Source organism: Gobio gobio, assembly GCF_949357685.1.
Source record: "Gobio gobio genome assembly, chromosome: 14".
Classification (NCBI taxonomy): Eukaryota; Metazoa; Chordata; class Actinopteri; order Cypriniformes; family Gobionidae; genus Gobio; species Gobio gobio.
Window position 1 is genome coordinate 23,365,302 of NC_137107.1, and position 24,469 is coordinate 23,389,770.

Below are 24,469 nucleotides of genomic sequence, written 5' to 3' on the forward strand. Positions count from 1 at the left end.
AAAAATTAAATACATTATGTTTGCGAATTACTGCCATTTGTCATATTTAAAATATGTATACATTTTACTTCTAGAAGGGACTTTGATTTTGAAATCTATTGGTTTCGCGGAACCGGAAGTATTCGTCAGGTGCGCTTACACATCCAAAATAGCAGTCAGAGATTCTAGACTTTTAACAACCTTTTGATTGAATTAAATGATTATCGACGTAAGTACCGTTACTGGTTTGAACGTCGCTTCATTTGGAGGTCGGCTGCTATTAAACCGAACGACAGAGAGCCGGAGGTGAGCGAACGGTCTCTGAGCATGTAACGTTAACGTTGACTCAATTCATGATCCACAAGCCTCTTAAATCCGCAACTTCAGCTCGGGCTGATTATCAAACAGTTCAGAGACGCTGTCAACACATTACTGGACTCGCAATGGCCTGCGTAGCATCGGTTTGTAGCTGTTGACACACCTGGAGCTGTCATTGGTTCAGGGAAGATGCAACAGGTCCCGTACGGATCTGTGGACCGAGACAAGCCTCTCCTCCGTGTGCCTTTCACCTGGTTAGCGGTGATCACGGTGTGTCTGCCGCTGCTCGGCCTCGTCGCCTGCGTCGTGCTGGCTCTACTCTACCATTACAATCCTTCTACTTACACACATTGCGAGGTGAGAACCAGTACACACTGCTAGACCGACATACCTACCGTTACTCCACGAGATGTTACATTATCACTCCTTCCCCAGAAATCACGTCTTCAGACCATAATTATAATTAAACTTTTCTAATGTCCTAACATTAACATGATTTGGTGCTGAAGAAAAAATATGAAACGGTAGTTTCTGTCTATGTGTATATGGGTCATTGACAAATAAAGCTTTAAAGTGTGTTTAAACAAGTGTCACTTGTTAAATAACATTTCAAAGTGTTTAAATTAATTTTTTGCCTGTTTAATTATTCATGCGGTACAACCAAATAAGTGTATGTATATACTGCTTCTGCAAAGTCTGTAGTATATAGTATGTATATACTGTAGTTGTACCACCTGACATGGAAAGTGTACCAACCTACCTACTTGAAATGATCATTTTTTTACCAGTATTTGAGAGAGATCTACAAACCTCTTCACTCGGCCTCGAGGATCAATTGAAGTCCTCTGGATGATGCATTATCATGTTTACTGTTATTACCTTGTAAATAAACATAATAAAAGAGCCATGTTTGCAGTTGTGCCACCCGGACACAAGTTTTTCAATTATCTCAATTGCTTTAAAACGACTGATATTTATCAAATTTGTTTCTATGAAAGGTTTCAAACCTTAGTATTTCCATAGTATTTCGTATTTAACATTTTATTATTAAGACACCATTTTAAACAGTTTTATTAGTCTGTTCATTTGTTAGGACAGTTGCACCGCCTGACATTTTGAGGGTTTAAGATAGCAAAACAAAATAATATGTATTATTTACAAAAAATAAATTCAAATTAATCTTTTTTTTAGATTGAAGTTATGTCATGAATTTTCAAATTATTTTAATTGGAAATAATGCACTTGGACAACAAATGTCATGTCATAGACCCATTTTTTTAAGTCCCCTTGAAATTAGAATTGAAGTGTTATTTTTGCAATATTTATTATAAATTATTTATAAAAAAAAAAAAAAAGAAAATGCAGTAACATTGCAATAATGCTCTTTTAAAACTCCTTCATAGGTTCCTAACTACCTCCCGTCCATCAGCGCAGCCATCAGTCTGACCCCAGAACGCTACATCTGGCGTTTCAGCATCGGCCTGCATTCTGCCCCGCGCTTCCTGGTAGCAGCAGCTTATTTGAGCTTTTACCGCGGACGCTTTCCCAGGAGGCTCGCGGAGCAGCTTTTGAGTGGCCTCACATTCCTCTTAGCTTTAAGTGAAAATGTAGGGCTGCTTCTGCTCACCTACGTCTCCTCCACCGAGACCTACAGTAAGTGCCTTTTTGGACTGAAGCCTTGGGTCCTGTTCCAACATGCACGCAGATGCAGGGATGCTGAGAGCTCCTGCCGGATCACTAAAATGTGTTTTTATTACATTGTTATTGATTAGTTAAATGTGGTATATTTGTAAATTGTTGGAGATGCAAAAGTGCGTTCAGTTTTTACCTGTGTTATAATTGTATGATGAGAGTATGACCGTCAAGAAATGATTCACCCCAAAATATAAAGGAAAAAAAGAAGAAATTATATTTTGTGTGACCCATAACAACAAATTCTATTGTTCATGCAGAATATAAAATATTTTTTCTTTTCTTTTTTGTTTTAATTTTGACTTTATTTTCCTTTAAAGCACACTCCTCCCCTCCCAATTCTCTGTATTGTGTATGTATTATATTCCAAAAATATCTCTCCGTATTGAAATGCAAAATATTTTGAGATATAATTTAGTATAAAAAGTATTTTTAAGTAATTTGTTTTAAGTGTACATCATAATTTTGGAAAAAGTCTCTCCCCCGGGCTGCATTTATTTGATGATAAATACAGTAAAAACAGTAATATTTTGAAATATTATGTCAATGTAATCCTTCAGAAATCATTCTATGATAATTTTTATTCTCATTATTTGTTTTCTAGCTATTATCAATATTGCAAACAGTTGTGCTGCTTAATATTTTGTGGATTTTTTGTTATTATGTTATTTCCGATTTATAATATTTATTACAATATAATTATAATAAAATATTTAAAATGTAACATTGAAATAGCGTTTCAATGTGCTGAATTGTCAAGAAAATGTTACGGTATCACTTTAGAATAATGGTCATTAGTTAACTACATTAGTTAACATTAACTAATAATGATCTGCATTTATAAAGCGTTTATTAATCATTGTTAATGTTAATTTCAACATTTACTAATGCATTATTAAAATCTTGTTAACATTAGTTAATGCACTGTGAACTAACATGAACAAACCATGAACAGCTGAATTTTATATTAACTAATGTTAACAAAGATGAACAAATACAGTAACAAATGTACTGCTCATGGTTAGTTCATGTTAGTTAATACATTAACTAATGTTAACTAATGACCATTATTCTAAAGTGTTACCAATGTAACAATTACAAAAACAGACGTCATTTTTTTTCATCCAAAAAATATATTTTCAGAAAAAAAATACTTTTTAAAAATTTGGTCTAGATTAATAAAAGTATTAATTTCTTTAAAAATAAACTTCCTCCTATATTTTCAGAATTTTTTCTTTTTTCCCCTTTGGTCTAGATGAGTTTGGTGTGAAATATGAGTGGGTAAAACTATTATGTTAATTTTACCTTTAAAAAAAAAACAACACATTTAGCTAATATCTGTTTGGTTTGTAATGCTGTGTGTATGTAAATATTGTCCACAGGTGTCCATAGGAGCGGCTTCATCATGTTTATTGGCAGTTCTCTGTTCCACATGTTGTGCACCTGCAAACTTTGGTCGTTGATTGCGAAGTATTCCCTTAGTGCAGAGGTAATGAGTTTTCTTTTATTCTGGACTTTTATACAATAATACACTATATTTGCCAACATCTGTTATAAACAGACCAGCAGGGGGCGATATAAACATCTCATAAGCTCATACATGCTTCTGTAGTTCTATGCATAAAAACTATAAATAAATGTGTAATGTCAGCTACCCTGCCCTGCCCTGGGTTTAAGTTTTAATTTCTTGCTCGTCCTTTAAAAAAACAAAATGGTGGATTATATTGTAAGCCCTGTTGGAAATATATTGTTAGGATAAATGTAATGTGAATTATTTATTTATTTATTCAGCGCCATATAAAGGCTCTTACAGAGCACTATCCCTGTGTTTTAATATTCATGCTTCCCTACTACATAGTAGTACATGACAAAGTTTCAAATCAATAGTTACTCTTTAGACCGCATGCGGTTTCGGACGCAGCTTAAGGTTAGCTTTTAAACAATCCAAAAACTGATTGGATGAAATGAATGCGTGTATAGCAGTTTTGCATTCCGCTGATATATTTATTTACTGGCTGTAATTATTCAGATAGACACTTCTTAACACGTCAGTGATCTTGACACCACAAGCAAGCTCTAATAAAAGGTGTTGCTTGTGCTGCTGGGTGAGAATAATGGGAGTTAATGTGTCAGAGACCACAGTGTATCTTTATATTTCTATTGCTGTGAGAGTGCAGCAGTGTTTGTGTGTTTCGGGGGAAGTGGTTGCAGTACTCTGTGCTTTCACAGAACCTCAACCCCACTGCTTGCCCCACATCATGTTGCAGAAGAGAACTGATGCCATTGTGTGTCTTCTGTCTTCTTTTTTCTCTTCTGTCTTCTCTCTTTCTCCACTGCATCTGCCCAACACCAGGAGATGAGGTCATACCGACAGAAGCGCCTCCTCTTCCTCTTCAACGGTTGCGTCTGTCTGTTGGCTGCCTATTTCTACAGGCGGCACAACAGCTACTGTGAAGCAGGAAGTGAGTGCAACATCTTGGCCATTCTGTCATTCACCCCACCCATCTTCCTCTCAGCAGTTGTTCCCTTTTGGTGATTTGACATGCTTAGCATGAACTCACAAATTCTTACCAATGATAATTTGACGTTTTTAAATAGTTCACCCAAAAATTAACTTGTTTAATCGCTTTGTGTTCCAAGCCACTATGCTGTTATTTTTCTCTAAATATACACAGATCAGGCATAACATTATTACATTGTGTGGGTCCCCGTTTTGCTGCCAAAACAGCCCTGACCCGTCGAGGCATGGACTCCACTAGACCCCTGACGGTGTGCTGTGGTATCTGGCACCAAGATGTTAGCAGCAGATCCTTTAAGTCATGTAAGTTGCGAGGTGGGGCCTCCATGGATCGGACTTGTTTTGACCAGCACATCCCACAGATGCTCGATTGGATTGTGATCTGGGGAATTTGGAGGTCAAGTCAACACCTCAAACTCGTTGTTGTGCTCTTCAAACCATTCCTGAACCATTTTTGCTTTGTGGCGGGGCGCATTATCCTGCTGAAAGAGGCCACAGACACCAGGGAATACCGTTTCCATGAAAGGGTGTACATGTTCTGCAACAACGCTTAGGTAGGTGGTACGTGTCAAAGTAGCATCCACATGGATGGCTGGACCCAAGGTTTCCCAGTAGGACATTGCCCAAAGCATCACACTGCCTCCGCCAGCTTGCCTTCTTCCCATAGTGCATCCTGGTGTCATGTGTTCCCCAGGTAAGGGATGCGCACGCACCTGGCCATCCACATGATGTAAAAGAAAGCGTGATTCATCAGATTAGCCCACTTTCTTCCATTGTTGGCGCTTTCGGCGGTGGGCAGGGGTTAGCATGGGCACCTTGACTGGTCTGCGGCTTTGCAGCCCCATACGCAACAAACTGCGATGCACTGTGTATTCTGACACCTTTCTATCAGAACCAGCATTAACTTCTTCAGCAATTTGAGCTACAGTAGCTTGTCTGTTTTGATCGGACCACACGGGCCAGCCTTCGCTCCCCACGTGCATCAATGAGCCTTGGCCGTCCATTACCCTTTCGCCGGTTCACCACTATTCCTTCCTTGGACCACTTTTGATAGATACTGACCACTGCAGACCACCCCACAAGAGCTGCAGTTTTGGAGATGCTCTGACCCAGTTGTCTAGCCATCACAATTTGGCCCTTGTCAAACTCGCTCAATTTTTCCTGCCTCTAACATATCAACTCTGTGGACAAAATGTTCACTTGCCTAATATATCTCACCCACTAACAGGTGCTGTGAGGAAGAGTTAATCAGTGTTATTCACGTCCCCTGTTAGTGGTAATAATGCTATGCCTGATCGGTGTTTATATGTGCGTATGTATGTATGTATGTATGTATGTATGTGTGTTTATACACACTACTTGTTAAAAGGTTGGGGTTGCTTAAAAGAAGTCTCTAATGTTCACCAAGGCTGCATTTCTTTGATCAAAAATATAGTGGATACAGAAACATTGTGAAATATTATTACCATTTAAATATTACATTTTTCTATTTTAATATATTTCAAAAATGTAATTTATTCCTGTGATGGCAAAGCTGCTTTTTATTGATCTGTATCAGACAGTATTAGATATTAATTGTGCATGCTTATCTTCCTATTTTTTACAATTAGATCATCTCACATTCATTTGAAGGTAATCTTTTAAAAAAACGAATAGTTTAATAACACTGTAATCTTTAGCACATGTGACCCTGGACCACAAAACCAGTCATAAGTCGCACGGGTATATTTGTGGCAATAGCCAACAATACATAGAGATTTTTCTTCATCGTGTTCCATCAAGATATTTTGTACATTTCCTGACGTAAATATATCAGAAATGTATTATTAGTAGTAGTAATATGCGTTGCTAAGGACCAGTGTTGGGGAAAGTTACTTTGAAAAGTAATGCATTACAATATTGCGTTACTCCCTTAAAAAGTAACTAATTGAGTTACTTAGTTACTTTGTAAGAAAAGTAATGCGTTACGTTACTTTTGCGTTACTTTTTCTCACCTGGGCTGGGCTTGTTTTTGTTTATAACAAAAAAGTTATATTTTTGTGCAACGGTAAAGACCTGTTCATACCAAAATTGAAATAATACGCCTCAGGCTGAGGTAAAAATGCAAATTCCCGCATGAACAGTAGAGGGCGCAGCTCTGCTGCCATTCTGGATAATTGTAGAATAGGATGCAGGAGAAAAAAGTTTTACCAATAAAAACCAAAAATCTAGTAATTTTCATCATCAAAGGTCAGCAGCAAGACATTGGTAAATTAAATATAAAGGTAGATTAAATGCATAAAAATAGTTGTTTTATTTAACATTTAATCATTGGAGGTTTGCACAGTACTCTGATTTTGCATTTCACTGATTTTATTCGTTTTGAGGAGTACAGAATCTTTATTGTGCAAGTGAGATAAATAAATGCTCACATTTAGTCTAGAACTACAATAACCATCATGTTTACACACACACACCTCTGCACTTATTTTTCTCAACATGGGGGCAGGAGAGCTGTCAGTCAAATTAATGCGAAAAAGTAACTTGTGTTACTTTTTTGAAAAAGTAACTCAGATATTTTGTTGTAAATTTGAAAAGTAATGTGTTACTTTACTAGTTACTTGAAAAAGTAATATTATTACGTAACTCAAGTTACTTGTAATACGTTACCCCCAACACTGCTAAGGACTTCATTTGGACAACTTTAAAGGTGAATTTTTTTGCACCCTCAGATTCCAGATTTTAAAAAGTTATCTCAGCCAAATATTGTCCTATCCTAACAAATCATACATCAATGCTTATTTTTTCAGCGATATACCTCAATTGACCCTTATGACTGGTTTTGTGTCACATATCTCAAAATGTCTGTTTATATGTTCAGATGTCTCAATTCACTTTTAGCATTTTCAAATAATTTATTTGAATTTTTAGTGTTCTATGTTTAATGTATTGAAACTAAATATTGCATTGAATTTTATTTTAACAATTATTTATTTAGCTTTTTCAATGACATTTTCTTGTTGTCTGTCTGTGGCAGTTTACACACTCTTTGCTGTCTGTGAGTATCTGGTGGTGCTGTCCAACATGGCCTTCCACATGACTGCCTACTGGGACTTTGGAGGTAAGGAGGTGATGGTTGCAACACCTCCAGAGGGAAAGCGCTTTTGACACAGGAAGTGAATACTTGCATCATCCTCCTTGAAACTTGAAACATTAGGGCGAGACTGACATCTACACATACAGTGGTTTATTTAATACAGGCGTTTGATCAGATCATTGTCAGTGGGTTACTTTATTTAGAATTATTACATTTGTTTTATTCAGGTGTAACTGGAAAGGCTGATTATGTTCTCAAAAACATTTAGTCATCTATCCAATATTTATACTGTCATTGTTTTCAAATCTTCTCATAAACCAAAATGTGAAGTGGCTTGTCTATCTCTTACTAATTGGTTGTCAGGATCAAACATTGTAAAGTTGAAAAAAAAAAAAGATGAAATATGTGCAAATGTAGAAGTGATTGAGCTCTGGAGACTTCGATGTCGTGTCAGTTGGTTTTTGCAGCTGCTGTTTCACAAGTGCCGCATCAAGCATATACACATTCAGTCAAAATGGCATTCAGTTCAGTCACACCCTGCGTTTTTCTCTTCCTTTGTAAACGCCGGTATAATTCATGTGAAAAGTCATTGTAAACTGCCTTTTGCACAGCATTTGATGTCTTTAGTGGCTAAAGAGCATTGTTGTACATATTTCTACAGTGTAGTTATTGATCATGAAAGATGTGCCCTTAGTAAACATGAACGTGTTGAACATGAAAACTGGTAACGCGCAATATGACGCGTGACCCATATTTCATAGATCACCAATGGTCGAGTTCAGCAGGATGTTGTGAACATGATTTCATATAAAAGTGCTTTTTACAATGTACCAAAATACTGTTTTTAAATCGGTGTCAAATAAACATTTCGATGAAAAGTTAAGTGAATTATTTCTGAAATGAGCACATTCATATTTCCTAGATACATTACCATAATGGTTATTGGCTGATATTATTAGAGATGTTTATTTATCGTATTGGAATATTAATTTCCTCGTGATCCCTAAATTCATTTGTAGCATAGTATTATGACATTTTCATTATAATTATAAATACTTCATTCAATTATATTGAATGTTTTCATTCAGACAAAAAATGTATACATTTTAATATATTTTATGAGTGCTGTCAAAAAGGATTAATCGTGATTAATCGCTTCTAACATAAATGTTTGTAAGTGTGTGTGTGTGTGTGTGTGTGTGTGTGTGTGTGTGTGTGTGTGTGTGTGTGTGTGTGTGTGTATATATATATAAAATATTTACACATTTGTATGATGCGAGTAATCGCGATTAATCGCTTTGATAATTATGGTATAACACTATAATAAGGTTTAATTTGTTAACATTAATTTACGTATTAACAAACATTAACCAACAATGAGCAATACATTTATTACAGTATTTATTAATCTTTGTTAATGTTCTTTAATAAAAATAAAGTTGTTCATTGCTTATGTTAGTTCACAGTGCATTAACTAATGTTAACAAATACATAATGTATTAGTAAATGATGAAATTAACCTGAACTGAGATTAAAAAATGCTGCAGAAGTATTGTTCATTCTTAGTTCATGTAAACTAATATAGTTAACTAATGTTGAAACCTTATTGTAAAGTGTTACCATATTAGTCAATGTAAATTTCCATTTGTTTTATTTGTTAACATGAGTTAATGCACATGAATTCAAACAAACTATTGTATTATTATTAACTAACTTTAATCAAACTTAATAAATGTTGTAAAAATACAAATACAAATAAAGATTGCTCACTGTTATTGACTAATGTTAACAAATGAGACCTTATTGTAAAGTGTACCATAATTATTTCATAATAAATTTGATACACATCCTGGAGTCTGTTGACTGCAGTTGTGTTGGTTTAATTTGTGTAGAAAGAAATGCAGTGTAATGTTCTTTTTAATTTTTTCACTTCTTCATTTCAAAATAATTTCAGATACGTGAGAAAAAGATGCTCCTTATATAACCAAAGTCTCTACAGTCTTTAATATAGCAGAGTAGCTGTCAGTGAGGCTTGAGTTAAAACTTTACACAGGTATGAGCAAACAAATGAATGGAGCTACTCCGACAAAAGAGTCACTGTTAGCACCTGGAAAACAAACAGAGGTACCAGGAGCTCATTTCACAGTCAAATAAGAGCGGTTAGGCAGCAGAGAGCAGGGCAAATTCTGACCATGCAGAGAACAAAAATAGCAAATATTAAAGTTGCATTGAAATAGAAGCAAGTTGAGCAATATGCCCCAGTATGCGTGTAGAAATAGACAGGATGACTAAGAGTTAAAACCGAACATCATTCTGATGCCAAATTGGGAGTGTTGTTTATTTACTCACAGATCAAGGAAGCTTGCAAGCTGAAGAGCACTAAAGGAAATCCCTTCTGCTGCATTCTTCATGCTCCAAATTCACTGGCCAGCTCAAATTTATTCCGTGTGGTTTTTGGACCCCATTGACTTTCATTGTATGGACGAAATAAAAAATATATTTTGTTTTCCACATAAGAAATGAGTCATACAGGTTTGGAAGAACATTATTTTTGGTCAAATATACTTTTTACGGAATCTGTTGTTTGCCAAAAAGGGTTTTACTTTCTTTCTTGGACAGGTTTGGCACAATTATATATGATAAAGAAAATATTATGGACGTTTCACTATATTTTAAATGCCTTTCCGTTCAGCTGTAATCACTACCTACTGCAAACGCTTCAGGCAGGTGTGTGTGTGTGTGTGAGTGCGAGTGCGAGTGTGAGTGTGCGACCAGATATCAGGTTTGTTCTATTTTGCCTTTATATGTTCACTATCAAAGTCAGATAGGGAAATGATCTGGCACACTGAATTTAAATACACTATATTCGCTTCCTCTTTTAATCTGTATAAATCAGTATGACTGAATTTTTTTTTTAATAATAATTTAATACTAGTAGTATTATGAGCTAATTATTTAAAGACCATTCAAAAGTTTGGGATCAGATTTAAAAAAAAAAAAAAACAGTAAAGACATTTATAATGTTACAATAGATTTCTATTTATCAAAGAAGCACGGTTTCCATAAAAACATTAAGCAGCACAAATGTTTTCAGCATTGATAATAATAAGAAATGTTTCTTGAGTAGCAAATCAGCATATTAGAATGATTTCTGAAGGATCTTGTGACACTGAAGACTGGAGGAACGATGCCGAAAATTCAGCTTTTGCCATCACAAAATCATACATTACAAATTAAATTTAGAAAATAGTTATTTTAAATTGTAATAATTTCACAATGATACTGTGTTTTTGATCAAATGAATGCAGCCAACATTTTACTGACCCCAAACTATTGAATGAAATGGTGTAGGTAGGACAACAAGCCTGCATATGACACAACTGGCATTGAACATGTAAAATCATCAACAAAATTACATATTTACAATTAGAAACATAACATTGCTTGAAATGATTACAATTCAGAACTGTAGTAGGATGTTAAAATAAAGCTGTTTGAATTTTTTTATTAGGATACAAATTTGAATCAAAACAAAAATGTAATTCATTTATATAAATTACAAATTGATAAATATTTTATGTAAAATTAGCTCGGGGAAACGACAGGCAAAACAGACCTTTTGAATATGTGAGGATGTTTGGTTTAGTGAAACAAAAATGCAAATAAGACCAATAATAAAATGTTATTTTAGAAAAACTGGGGAGAAAAAAATAAATAAAATGAGTGATTTGAAAAGTTGAGGCAAGACGTGGAGATTTCGGAATCGGAAAGTCCGTAGAAGTGCAAATGATTTCCTCTGTTTTCAGGAGGAGCGAGGAATGTCAGCGTCAGGTCAGAGATGCGGATACATTTGCATTTCTTTAATGGGACATGATGCAGTTTGTCTGTGAGGGTCTCCTCCGGGTCCTGTTCCGTCAGGCTGACTGACCTGTAGCATCCGCACAACTCTCAGCTGAATTATTCAATGCTTGGAAAGTATTGCTTTCACATGACTGGGATTTCTCATACACAAATGGCCAAAAGCACACATACAGATTGAGCAACACAAGTTATGACTTAAACATCATCATATGATTCATGCACAATGAAGTGTTTGTCCATGTGAATGCTTTAAGGAGACTCGAGCACTTGCATGTGTCCTTGATGAGCCGCAATAATATCTGGTGTTTTAGCTAACATTTGATCTAATGCTAATGGGCTAAACATAATCATTAAAATCATTAAAAACAATTGTATTGAATAATTTCGACACACAACAGTCTATCTGCTTACATTTAAGCTCAAAATAAACATTATAGGAAGGCACTGTAAAGTTCTACATTCATCTGAACCAAACAAATGAAGGTAAAGTGATTCTCAGTTAGAGCTTGTCGATGAATCCCTGAGCCTTGAAATCTACGAGCTAAACTGAATCTTTGGCCAGCTCAAAGCTTCCTTCCTTTACATTAATGGCTCATTTAGGACTGTGCTATTTAAATCCACACAAGCTGTTCCCAAATCAGTCACCAAGTGAAGAAAGTGCCTTGTTTTCTAATAAGGTTCTGAAGCCCCACCCTGGAGCGCCGAGGAAGAAAAGAATGAAGAGTTGAATGTGACGCAGAGCATGCTGGGACCTCTGTTTCCTGATGGGTCTGCCAGACAGTCTCCCCACCCACACCCTCATCACACATACAAGATCAGGTATGTCTAAGGAGCCGCTTTACACAGAACGCGTTTGAATAGAGTGCGGCAGTCAGGCTCCGGAAGTAAACACCCCATTCATTTTGAACGTTAACTTATAAACCATTAAAGGCAGACTTACTGTGAGCTATGAGGTGTTAGTCAATTTAAAATACCAGCCTGCATCATTTCAACTTATTTTTTAAGTAATCGTGTTCAAAGGTGGAATTACATACTCATTATTCTGCAAAGAAATCTCCACCAATCGGAGTCTCGACAAGTAAATTGGGCCAAAAACACTTTTGCAACTGCCAATCTTGAAGTCAGTCTTCCTTATAGGCTCTCAAACTACTTAAATATTTAATAATTAATGCAAAATATGTTGTTTCTATAGACACAATCAACATATTTATATCAGTAGTTTTATATTTAACTGGCGTTCGATTACTTAATTCGCAATGCTTCATGGGATTGTAGTTCTTTCCCTCAGTCGTTAATTGCCCTTTGTCTTGTCCTGATTTTCAAAAAATTTATTTGCTTCAAATCAAAGTTTGTAATGTTGCTAGTTGCTTTGGTTCATGACTTTTTAATAAATATTTTTTTTTTAATCCATTTGTGACTCTGGACCACAAAACCAGTCATAAGGGTCTTTTTTTTTTTATTGGTGTTTTATCCATCATCTGAAAGAAATAAAATAAGATGTTTGATTTCCATTGATGTATGCTTTGTTGGGACAGGACAATATTTGGCCGAACTACAAATATTTAAAAAATCTGGAATATGAAAAATATTGAGAAAATCGCCTTTAAAGTTGTCCAAATGAAGTCCTTAGCGATGCATATTACAAATAATAATAGATTTTTGATATCTTTACGTTAGGAAATGTAAAAAATATCTTCATGGAACATGATCTTTACTTAATATCCTAATGATTTTTGTTTTGGCATAAAAGAAAAATCGATCATTTTGACGGCTATTGCCACAAATATACCCGTGCAACTTATGACTGGTTTTGTGCTCCAGGGTCGCAACTGGGAAAAATACTAGGCGTTTTAAAGATGTCATGTCAAAGGAGGTTCAACTTTTAAAAGCGCGACCCTGCGTTCTTTTACATTCAGCTGTGCCTCGCGTTTTTTAAAAGCAAGAACGCATTATGTGTGAATGGCTCATATGATATTATAGATAACGTCACTAATTATACTAAAGGCCTGTCCTCGAGGACACCACACTCACAGAACAAATGCCTTGGGCTTAAAAAATATTAGTACTATTTATATACATATATATTCTCAGATAGTTTTTTTTAAATAATAAAAGGAAAAAACCTTCATTAACCAATATTAAGATTGTGTCGAAACACTAAAAACTACCCCTTTTCACTGAAATATATTTAAGTGTTTACTTCCTCTATATTGTTTTCTGCACTCCTGAGATACCATGAGATGGTATCAAACTGTTTAGTGGTCTTATGAATTATGAATCCCCCCCCCCCCCCTTAAAAACACACTCTCCGCTTAAAACCAAGTATTTGCTTAAATGCAAAAAAAACAAAAAAAAACCTTCAGTAGGGATCTCAATACAGTGTAAAACTTGATATTTTACTTGATCTTGTATTTCTCTAATTTCACAGATTAAGGCTGTTTCCTGCTCACCGTTCACTGAAAACCTATTACTCCAAACATTCAATAACATTCCCACCATTTCTATGCATTCCTGGGTGTAATTCAATTAAAATACCTCTATCCTCTCTGTATTTTCAGAGGAGTATACAGGGCTTCTTGTGAGCCACAGGCTGAGGACTGAGGAAGGCACGCACTGCGTCTGCAAACACGTCCTTGATGCCGTCCTGGCTGAGTGCCGAGCACTCCAGGTACTTGACGGCGTGGATTTGGCGAGCCAGAGCATGACCCTGCTGGTTCGAGATGGGCGCCTGGTTCTGCTCCTTTAGCTTCTTCATCACATCCGCGTCATTGCGAAGATCGCTCTTGGTGCCCACCAGCAGGATGGGCACGCTGGGACAGTGGTGCGTAACCTCCGGATGCCACTTGTGCTTGACGTTCTCATAGGACGGAGGGCTGGAGATGGAGAAGCAGATGATGAAGACGTTGGTCTGAGGGTAGGACAGTGTGCGAAGGCGGTCGTACTCCTCCTGGCCCGCTGTGTCCCACAGATTGAGGCTGATAGTGCGGCCGTCCACACTGACTTGAGAGCTATAGTTGTCGAACACGGTTGGAATGTACTCTTTGGGGAACGCCCCAGTCGTGTACGAGATGAGCAGGCAGGTTTTTCCCACTGCTCCATCTCCCACCACCACACACTTGATGCTCTGCATGATAGAAAGGTGACCACTCGACTTCAGCAGTCTGCAGAAAAAGAGACATCGCTCTATGTTAGAGGACAACATTTGACAACACTCTTTAGATGGAAAGAGTTGGTTCGATTAATAAATGAATGGATAAATAAACGGTTAGATGGATAGATGGCTTGGATGTTTGTAGGGTGACCAGACATCCCGTTTTTCTTGGGACAGTCCCGTATTTCAGCTCTATTTTTAGTGTCCTTGTCCCATATTTCTTCTTTCCTAAATTGTCTTTGCTAGGTGATCATATTAAAGCGAGAGGCAGTCTTCTGTCATGCGAGAATAGCCTCATCAAAGGCCATAGTATATTTTTGAGAACAAAATTACCATCCAATCACAATTCATTATCGATATTAGATTCGGGATATTAGAGAGCGCGGTGGAGATCAAGTCAGAGGTGAAGATGTCAAAGAAGCGTGTGTGTACATTTAACGAGGATCTTCAAAAAGAGTTTATCAAGTTTATTATGTGTAGTAAGTTGTGAAAAAAAAACAACTCAATGTGGAGAAGCGCTCTCTCAGACTGCACGCAATCCCGAATTCGGTTCTCTTTGCGCCTGAATGGTCGAATACAGACACTGAGACAGTTGTCAAAATGCCCATCATGTGGAGTATGTCACGTAAATACAGTCGGTTATGGCTTAAGTAGACATAAATAGCTCGGTGGAAACCGGATATGTGTCGGTATATTAGAATTCAGTCTTAAAGTGACAGCAGCCTAAAACACCTGTCTGTGTCATAATGTTAATCAAACAACAAAAGATGTTAAATAAATGTATTTGTGTTTAATAAACCTACTGTACCTGAAGAACTTGGTTTATTTAATTTGTAACTCTATTGTATTTGTCCTATTGTTTGAAATTTGCTTTGTTGTTTTTTATATAACAAAAATAAAATAACTCATCCCATATTCCACCATGAGAAATCTGGTCACCCTAATGTTATATCAATACCATATCGGTATCGGAATGTTCCTGTGTGCAGTGAGATACAGTGGCGGCTGGTCAATAGAGGGCGCTGGGGCGCCGCCCCCATCAAAATTCCAGAAATATACAGGTATACAAAAATGATATAAACATGAAATAAAAATAAAATAGTTTACTCATACGACGTGCCGGCTGTTAGTAAGAGCCTCAGCATTTGATAAAAACTGGCTTTGATCGGTTAACTATTTTATATGTTCTTCAATATGTTTCACGCGGTTTCATGGGCGATTGACGCCGGACAAATGGATGTCTATCTGAGTTCAAAACTCTACGGGCAGCATGTGACCTGAAGCTGGTCTCTAATTGGTTTCTTAAAGATCCTCCTCCTGGCGAATCAGAATTGGATGCGTGTTATTTTATCCAATCTGATTGGTTCTCGTCACCTGTCATTCAACTTTACGCTATTGGCCACTAAAGCGAAAGTGCGCGGGCGACACCGTCACTCCGACTCCGCCAAAACCTTGTTAGGATGATCACTTTCGTAGAGATGGCCGCAGTTAAACCAAATTCTTTCACAAGGCGTTCGTTGGAAGAAAAAAAAAGGATTAAGGCTTGTCATGAGAAACGTAAGTGGCTGGCTGGATGTGTTGTTAGCAATCCCCTTTATTGCTTTCCCTGTCTTTTATTTCAAAGTGTCGGTACTGAAGTTTTGTGGACAACAACGGAGGTAAGAGACCTCAAATATCTGACTGAAAAATGCAAACGTCATGACACTACTGAGATGACTGACTTTAATCAGAGAGTCATTGAGAAATTTGCTGGCCAGAAAGAAAGGAGAGCAAAATGTATGTTCAAGTAGTCAACATGCTAGACTGTTGTTGCTGTTTTCTTTTGTTTTTCCTTTCCTCATTCAATTATATGTGGGAAATGAATGTGTAAAAAGATACAAGTGAAGACACTGTTTTCTCTTTAATGCTTGAATTTAGGCAACATGCATCTTGATACTGTTTTGTATCTCTGATGTGTGTGTGTGTGTGTGTGTGTGTGTGTTCTAAAATGAAAGGAGCCCATTAATATAGAACGGTGATTAAACTGACTTGGAACTACCTGTGCATTTAACAGTTTTAATGCACCCTTTCCAGCCAATTTAATGCAACTCTCAAATCTCAAAATTAATATTAACATTTTTATACTGTACATTATAATGTTGTCGTGCCTAAAGGCCTGTTCACACCAATTCTTCCTCTGCTATTCACTGTCGCTTAGCCAAATAGTCTGTTTATGAGCAAAAAAAAAGTGTTTTATTTGTCATTTATTTAGGCAAAATGCTATAATATACATCTTAATATCAGCCATAATATGAAAATAATTATCTCCATATAGATTTCAGCCATAATTCAATTTTTAAAAAATTTAATATCAGTGCACCCCTAGATCTTTGATGGGCGAACATACACATTTCAAAAAGGTGAGGATGTCTGAATGGATCGGTGGAAAAAAGATTTACACTATGCAAAGAGAGGGACAAAGGAAAAAGGTTACGGGAACATCTAATTGTTTTTTTTTCATGCAAATGCACATCGTGTTGAGGTCATTTGGGCTTTTATGAAACAATGTTTTGAATATACAGTCGGCCTCCTCCAGTTCTTTCTACTTCCCCTTGCAGTTCTATTGATAAGCTGTGTATATTTGAACACAAAATTAATTTCCGCTTCTAAATGATGGGGTTATACGCATTCATGTCCTCAGATATTCACAAAAACTTTCTTTATCTTTCTTTTTACCCTGCATTTGTGTCATGGAAATATGACAAATTTGGGTCATGACTCAAAGGGCTTTCTGTAGGAAATATGACACGTAAAGTGACATTTTATACAACATGTACATGCTGGAAAACTTCAAAAGCAGGTGTGGTTAGGTTTCAGTTTATGCTGAAGATATTTGATGTGAGAACATGTTTATTCAACATTATGGAAATTCAGTGCAAGGTAATTGCTGTTTTTGTGGAAAAAGGAACTGGAAAGTAGATTTACTGACAAATTTTGCCCGTTACACTGGAGGCCAGAGTGAAGTGCTGTCAGCAAAGCACTTTCTAAAATCATTCAACAGCTGTTTTCATGTTATTTTCTGTTATTAATTAACATTTTTGTTTCATGATAAGCTGTTTCCTCAATAGTTTTATCATGACATGCAGGCCATCTTGCCTGTAGCAAATGTGAGAACGATTTGTGTTCTCGCACATCAAAAAGAAACTGAGAGCTGTGGAGTCACAACCCCAAAACTCTCAGTTCTCTCTTTCTCACTTATTCCAAGAGTCTGGCAGATGTTTGACCCCAGGAGAAAGGAGAGAGACGGACTCTGCCCAATCTCCAGAGACGCTCAGAGAGAGAAACATTCTGAGCACAGCCCACCTCTGCAAGGCGTTAGCCAATGTGGTTAGCGAACCAAAAGCTCAAAGAAACAGCCCTGACATCTCATTCTGGGTGGAGTCTGTCCTGTCACTTACAACACGTCGTTGTCATATCACAATACCCATGTTTAGCAGAAGAAGTGCTCAGTGATATACAAAATGGAGAAAATCAAGTGCAATAGAATCCTGCATCAATGTTGACATTCAGGAATAGCTGACTACATTTTAATATTCAACCATTGGAAAATCCCATAATGGTTGACCACTAATTTGAATATTGTCAATGGTGATTAAGGCCCTTGTTCAAGTATCGTGTGTGAGTTTATCGCGCTTTATCAATGAACCGAATGACGCAAATCATGTGTAAGCCAGCAGAGGAACAGGCGATCCTAATGGCTACTAGTTTTGCCAGCAAAAGGAGAACTTACACTAGATTGCAAAGTTTGCAGAAAGAAAACAAAACTAGAAGAGGTCAGTTACATTTATCCATCTGAATCTAGAATTCAGAGTCTTTCAACATAAACCCCAGTCAGTTGAGATAAAACTGAAACTGTTACTGTCAGATTAGGTTAGTCCTCTATATTTGCACACTTAAAGATGTGAAAATGGGAATATCATGGGAAATGTCACCACAATTTATGACAGAGCAAGTCATCTTTCCAGTGACTCACCGCAGGAAAGTGAGCCCTTCAAGATATTCAGCTGTTTTGTAATGGTATTTTCACATTAAGAAGTCGACAATGACGGCCTACAACTGCTTGTGGGTTGACGGATGAGTATGTAAGATCCTCTCACAGATGGACTATTATCTTTACTAACTAGAGTGACTGTGGTTGGTTAGTAAAATATGCAAGAGCAAAAATGACTTCTCTAATTGAAGCTGCTATATGGTTCTGAAATAAATAAATATCCCAACTTCTGCATGGCTCTGCTGGATTGCTTAAAATGAGGATGTTTCTCAGTTCCTCATTCCCTCTGGAAAACCCAACTGCCTTTTTTTCTTTTTCTCCACATTTGCATAATTACCCATTCATTCTCTATAATGTTGCAAAATGCACCACATTTTCACAGAAAAGTCTTTCTGAAGGTTTTTATAATGTACACTAAGAACAACATTTTTATAACCACTTTTCTTCCATCCATTTAATTTGTCACAGTAATTAGTCATGTGTTTTCAGAGTTTCAACTCATCAGTAATTTCATTTAAAGTGGTCATAAGTGCCATGAAATGCCTCATCGCTGCAGGTTATCTTTGGCATCATTGAATTTACTTAAAAAATCGAAGACAGAACCTTGAGTTTTAATATTAATGAGCGTATATTGAATTGATATTTATTTGTATACAACGGTACTCTATGGGAGTGGCCCCTATTCCTGCTCTCTGATTTAAAACACTGAAGACATTGGTTCATCGAGCCGCGGTCGAAAGCGAGAACAGGATATTTGCAAAATAACACGTTCGGAATTATAAATCTGTAGCTGCGTAATTGCTCTTTAATAAACGAAGTCAGAAATGAAACATAAAGATGTTGTCTCACAAGCCACGCTATATATCAACTAGTATATATGACTATTAAATAAACATGTCTTACCAAACATAGCCTATCAGATGCTCTTGAGGACCGTAATCCCGCTGCTGTGGAAGTTAGTTGTTGAGGTCTGTAGGACGTGAGTGTGTTCACCCCTTAGAGAGGAAGTAATGGCTTAACGGCATATTTGAGGAAGTTTACTGAAGTAAATGTGGCTATGACAATGTTTAAGAGGGCGTAACAGTCTGTCTACACTGCAAGCGCGCGCGCGCTCCCACTTTAAACCAACCAGCTCGCTCGCGTGCACTGTCAACTCCGTTGATTATAATGTTCTGATTCTAAGGGAAATCCCGTATCATCACAGCCTCAAACTCATGCTGAAACTACCTGACCTAAGGAGGAGCCGTGAAAATATCGACTTGAATCATACACAGAGCCGTGGGTGTTGCTCACCCGAGCAAAAAAAAGGGAAAAAATAAGAAAAAAACTCCACATTGTATAAAAATTACCACCAAATCTGTTATTGTTACTAATGTAAATTAATTGTTTACCCAAAAATGAACATTTCCGTTTTAATTTATTCACCCAAGTCGTTACAAACACGTATGATTTTTTTATTTTGTGGAGAACAAAAAAATAGAAGTTTTGAATAATGTTCAGGCTGCTCTCTTCCACTATCAAAGTGGATGGAGACTGTAATGCAACACTCCTAACAATAAAGGTTCGTTATTGGCATCAATGGTTCCATGAAGAACCTTTAACATCAACCGAACCTTACATTCCACAAAAGGTTCTTTATTAGTGGGAAAAGGTTCTTTAGATTTTAAAATTCTTCTTTACACAGAGACATTTTTTTTTTCTTTTAAGAACAGTTCACTGTAAGGTTTACTGGGAAAAACAAAATGGTTCTTCAAGCTGTAAAAACAGCCTTTTGGAACATTTGTTTTTAAGAAGTTGAAGTTCCAAAAAGAATAAAAACCACTAGCCTATATAAAAAAAAACACTTTCCTTTGACGTTGTATTTAGGCCTGTTGTTTGGAACAATGACTTTATCATTGCATGAAAAGGGTTTGAATAGGCTTTGAAAAGCACTCTGCTATAAATTTCTCTTCTTTTGTGTTACACAAAAAAGATGTCTTACAGGTTAAGCCATGAGGATGAGTAAGTAATGACAGAATTTTAATTGCAGTTATAATATCCTTTAATAGCTCTCATTCAGTCGGAAGGCTTTTAGAATTCCTTTTAGGATAATTTTGTTATAGATAGATAGATAGATAGATAGATAGATAGATAGATAGATAGATAGATAGATAGATAGATAGATAGATAGATAGATAGATAGATAGATAGATAGATAGATAGATAGATAGATAGATAGATAGATAGATAGATAGATAGATAGATAGATAGATAGATAGATAGATAGATAGATAGATAGATAGATAGATAGATAGATAGATAGATAGATAGATAGATAGATAGATAGATAGATAGATAGATAGATAGATATTTTAACACATCAAACTGAGGTTAAAGTATTGGTAAACAAGAAAACTGGGAGTGGTTTCTTCATTTTTAGTTGCATGCTTGAGTGTATCACACCACTAGATGGCTGTGCCTTTCTGCTTTTTGAAACCACTAGACCAAACCTCAAAACCTGACAATATATCCCAAGAAACTATTTGCTTTACCATTAGACATCCTCCAAAAGCAACACCAAACGGATTCTTAACACCGGTTTGGATAACTCAGAAAATACGACTTTGAAACAATGTAATGAATCTCGAAATGTGATTTATATCCGGGACAGTGTCTTACATTTGGAGGACAACTCTTCATTTTGGACGTTTTGTTCGAAGCGCTTATTGATGGACAAATATTTGTGACAATATTTTATATTGTTGACAGGGTGGGCGTGTTATTGCGCAGGCTACGAGGAAGAGATGTGGAAAATGAATGTCTAACATCTTTGAAGTGTTTTTTAAACTTATTGGACCATTAACATTTTCTCATCTGAGTTAAAACAATCCTACAAATATCGGTTAGGCTACCTAATGGATCTCAGTCAGATCAAGCGCAACTTTTACATCTGATTTGTCACAAGCGACTTCTGCAGTTTCCAACCTTTGGATTTTGACAGGTAATCTGACATTTTTAAAACAATAACACGATGAGTGTGCATTTGCATCATGCGGACAACTTTGAAATAGCTGTTACTTTTGCTTGTTTCATATGCCATCTGATATGAGCCAAGCGGCAAAATACACAAAGGCGGAACTTGATCGTATCACCAGAGGAGCTATTTTTTGTTGTGAATTTGAGGATTCTTTGTCAAAAGTTATATATAGCTATCAAAACTAATGTGTTATCGACATGCCACGCTTCACCATAACTAAAAAGTGCATCTACAATCGGAGGCTTTTCCATACAGGACACTCCAACTAACAGCCATATGGCAACATACGTTAACATTTAAGCGAACAAGTTTCGTTACTCGTACTTATACTAGTTTGGTAAGCTAGTATGTATTACTTAGTTACTTGTTGTAAATATTCAAAAAGGTAGTATCTAATCCAACTTTACTGCTTCACTAGGACTAATGTAGTAGGCCTATGTGTTAGTACTATTGTCATTACATTTGACAACTATAAGAATTGTAACTACTGTAATAAGAAATTTCGGTAACACTTTATTTTACAGCGTCCTTGTTACACTTTACATGTAGTTAGATACTATAGTAGCCTAATGCAACTTACATACCATGCCCTAATCCTAACACTAAAGTAAGTACATGTAGGTAATTATTATTGCTCAGTACTTAAATGTATAATTACACCGTGACACGGACACCTTAAAATCGAGGGTTACTTTATTTTAAAGTGTCATTGTTACAGTGTAATTATACAGGCTATATAAGTACTGAGTAATATTATTTAACAACATGTACTTTCTATAGTGTTAGGGTAGGATTTGGGTTTGGTTGAGGGTTAGTTGCATGCAATTAAGCATAATTTATTGTTAATACTATGTTAAGTACATGTAACATAGGTAACAAGGACACTGTAAAATAAAGTGTTTCCAAATCAAGTGTAACCGAAATTTTACTAGTAATAACTGGGACACACAAAAATATATAGCCTACTATATGTACAAGTAAACCTGGAATAGGCACCGGCAATATTTGAAATACAGTTAGGCCTGCTTGTCACTAAAAGTAATTAGTAGCAAAAGAGTAATGTTTGTGACTAATTGAGTCACTATTTGAAGCACTAGCACTTAATAGTTATTAAAATAAATACTAACCTCAAAATAGGTGTGAAAAGGTAATGTTAAAAACGACTAGCTGTAATACCCAACATTAATTTTTATGTCAGAATATTTCATAATGTGTTCCTGAATGGCAGATTAGTACTGTTCTTTTAAATGCTCTCTCTCTCTCTGTTTTAAGTTTAGCATGGATCTATTGAGATTTGCCAGACGCTGGGTGTACATTGCATGGCTTGGTTTCTTATGGAGTAGTGCAGCAGATCAGCACAGCCTGACAGACCACCTACAGTCTGCCAATGGTTTATCCGGTAGGTAATCATCATTCAGTTGAATCACTCAGCGTTATTTCGCATGTTTTATGTGTCCGTATAGTGTGCATTTTATGTGTTACGTAATACCAATGGAACACAGTGTTTGTTGTATAGAGAGATGTCCCACTCTGAGAAATGGTGCATGATACACAGTTCTTACGTGTGCTGCTAGATAAGATATAGTGCTTCCCTTGTTTAATCAGAGCCTCATGGGAGATGATGATGTCAAAATAATCATTCACAACCCATATGCTGTATTTACATGTGCTGGACAAGAACTGAAAGAATTGACATGACTGAAATATATGTCGGGATGGAGGTTTAGTTTAGCAAATGCACAGAGCGACATAAATGCCTCCCATGAGACAAGACTGCTGGTGTATGTCACCCTCGTAAGTTTTGGTGTCCATCAAAGTCTCCTCTTGTGCTTTGACATTAATGTTCATTAATGTTTCCACTTAACAGAGTGATGCTCATCATGTGAAGCACTTGCACCATGGTTATAATCCACACCTCAGACCTGGTGAAAAGATTAGAAAAAGGAACACTCTTATATATTCAACAGTGGTATTCTTTGGCAATTATTTAATCATCAGGAGACTGGACATGAGAATAATCGCTCAGAAAAGACGAATAAACCGCAAACATCCTTTAGCGTTCTGAAAACTGTAAATCCAGCTGCCATTCTGGTGTGCAGTACACCTTTGGGGTGAATTTTTAATAGTCAGTTGAGTAAAGTGAGTTTTCCTTTAGTTCTACTCTGTCTGTTCTCTGCTGAGGCTTTCTGTTACTATTTCTGTTATTCTAGTTATTAGATTACCGTGAGCCACTTGGATAAATGCTGTAATCAAGCTGCCTTTAAAGTGGCAGCAGAGGTCATCCATCCATTTTCCCAGGCCCTCTGCCTGACTGGGGTTAATTCTAATTGGGCCTCTCTACATCTTTAAGGTGGATCTCTTTGTACTGTATGCATCTGGAAATTGTACTTATTAGGTCCAGGGTTTGGTTGACTTTATCCAACTGTTTTAGAGAAGGACTTAGCATCTCAGTGCCTGGTGGAATGTATTCCCCAGAACATTTCTCCTTTTATAGGAAATGCTGGGAATAATTTGATATTCAGTGTTATTCTCCCTTTGAGGTTGAATTGTAAAGTGGACCACTATGGAGATTGTTTTATTGGAATTTGATTTTCCAAGTTCAAAACAAGTTATGATTCATGTTTATAACCATGTTTAGGCATAATGTTGATTACCACAAAATTATTTTGCCTCAACTCTTCTATAGACATATTTCACAGAATGTGATGACGCGTTTTAACGGGCATCATTATTGTAAATCCTGCAATGTTTTTAGTATTTCATTTTTATTTTATTTTATTATGTACATTTATAACACTAATACTTTGTATTATATTACTTTTGCATCA

The 24,469-nt window shown here is 36.4% G+C and overlaps 3 protein-coding genes across 6 annotated transcripts in view; 2 read left to right on the forward strand and 1 right to left on the reverse strand.

The window, feature by feature from the left end:
- The first annotated feature begins 108 nt into the window (after positions 1-108).
- On the forward strand, positions 109-15,509 carry pgap2 (post-GPI attachment to proteins 2). The gene is made up of 7 exons (XM_079835536.1): positions 109-654; positions 1,701-1,950; positions 3,372-3,478; positions 4,343-4,451; positions 7,524-7,607; positions 11,390-12,263; positions 14,003-15,509. Exons 1-6 carry the CDS (start codon positions 487-489, stop codon positions 11,455-11,457), a joined length of 786 nt encoding a protein of 261 aa, XP_079691662.1. The 5' UTR covers positions 109-486; the 3' UTR covers positions 11,458-12,263; positions 14,003-15,509.
- On the reverse strand, positions 11,056-14,574 carry rhogb (ras homolog family member Gb; the record flags this gene model as incomplete). Its single annotated transcript, XM_079835537.1, has 1 exon — positions 11,056-14,574. One exon carries the CDS (start codon positions 14,572-14,574, stop codon positions 13,999-14,001), a length of 576 nt encoding a protein of 191 aa, XP_079691663.1. The 3' UTR covers positions 11,056-13,998.
- A 5,569-nt stretch (positions 15,510-21,078) lies between the features above and the next one.
- The window catches only part of stim1b (stromal interaction molecule 1b), a 41,763-nt gene continuing 38,372 nt past the window's right edge, over positions 21,079-24,469 (forward strand). Inside the window, exons 1-2 of one of the 4 annotated variants that reach the window (XM_079835595.1) lie at positions 21,079-21,605; positions 22,919-23,040. In XM_079835595.1, the coding sequence (XP_079691721.1) occupies positions 22,920-23,040 (121 nt within the window). In that variant the 5' untranslated portion in view covers positions 21,079-21,605; position 22,919. Of the gene's footprint in view, positions 21,606-22,913; positions 23,041-24,469 lie in introns of all 4 variants that reach the window. The other 3 variants (XM_079835592.1, XM_079835594.1, XM_079835593.1) reach the window with 3 other exon arrangements.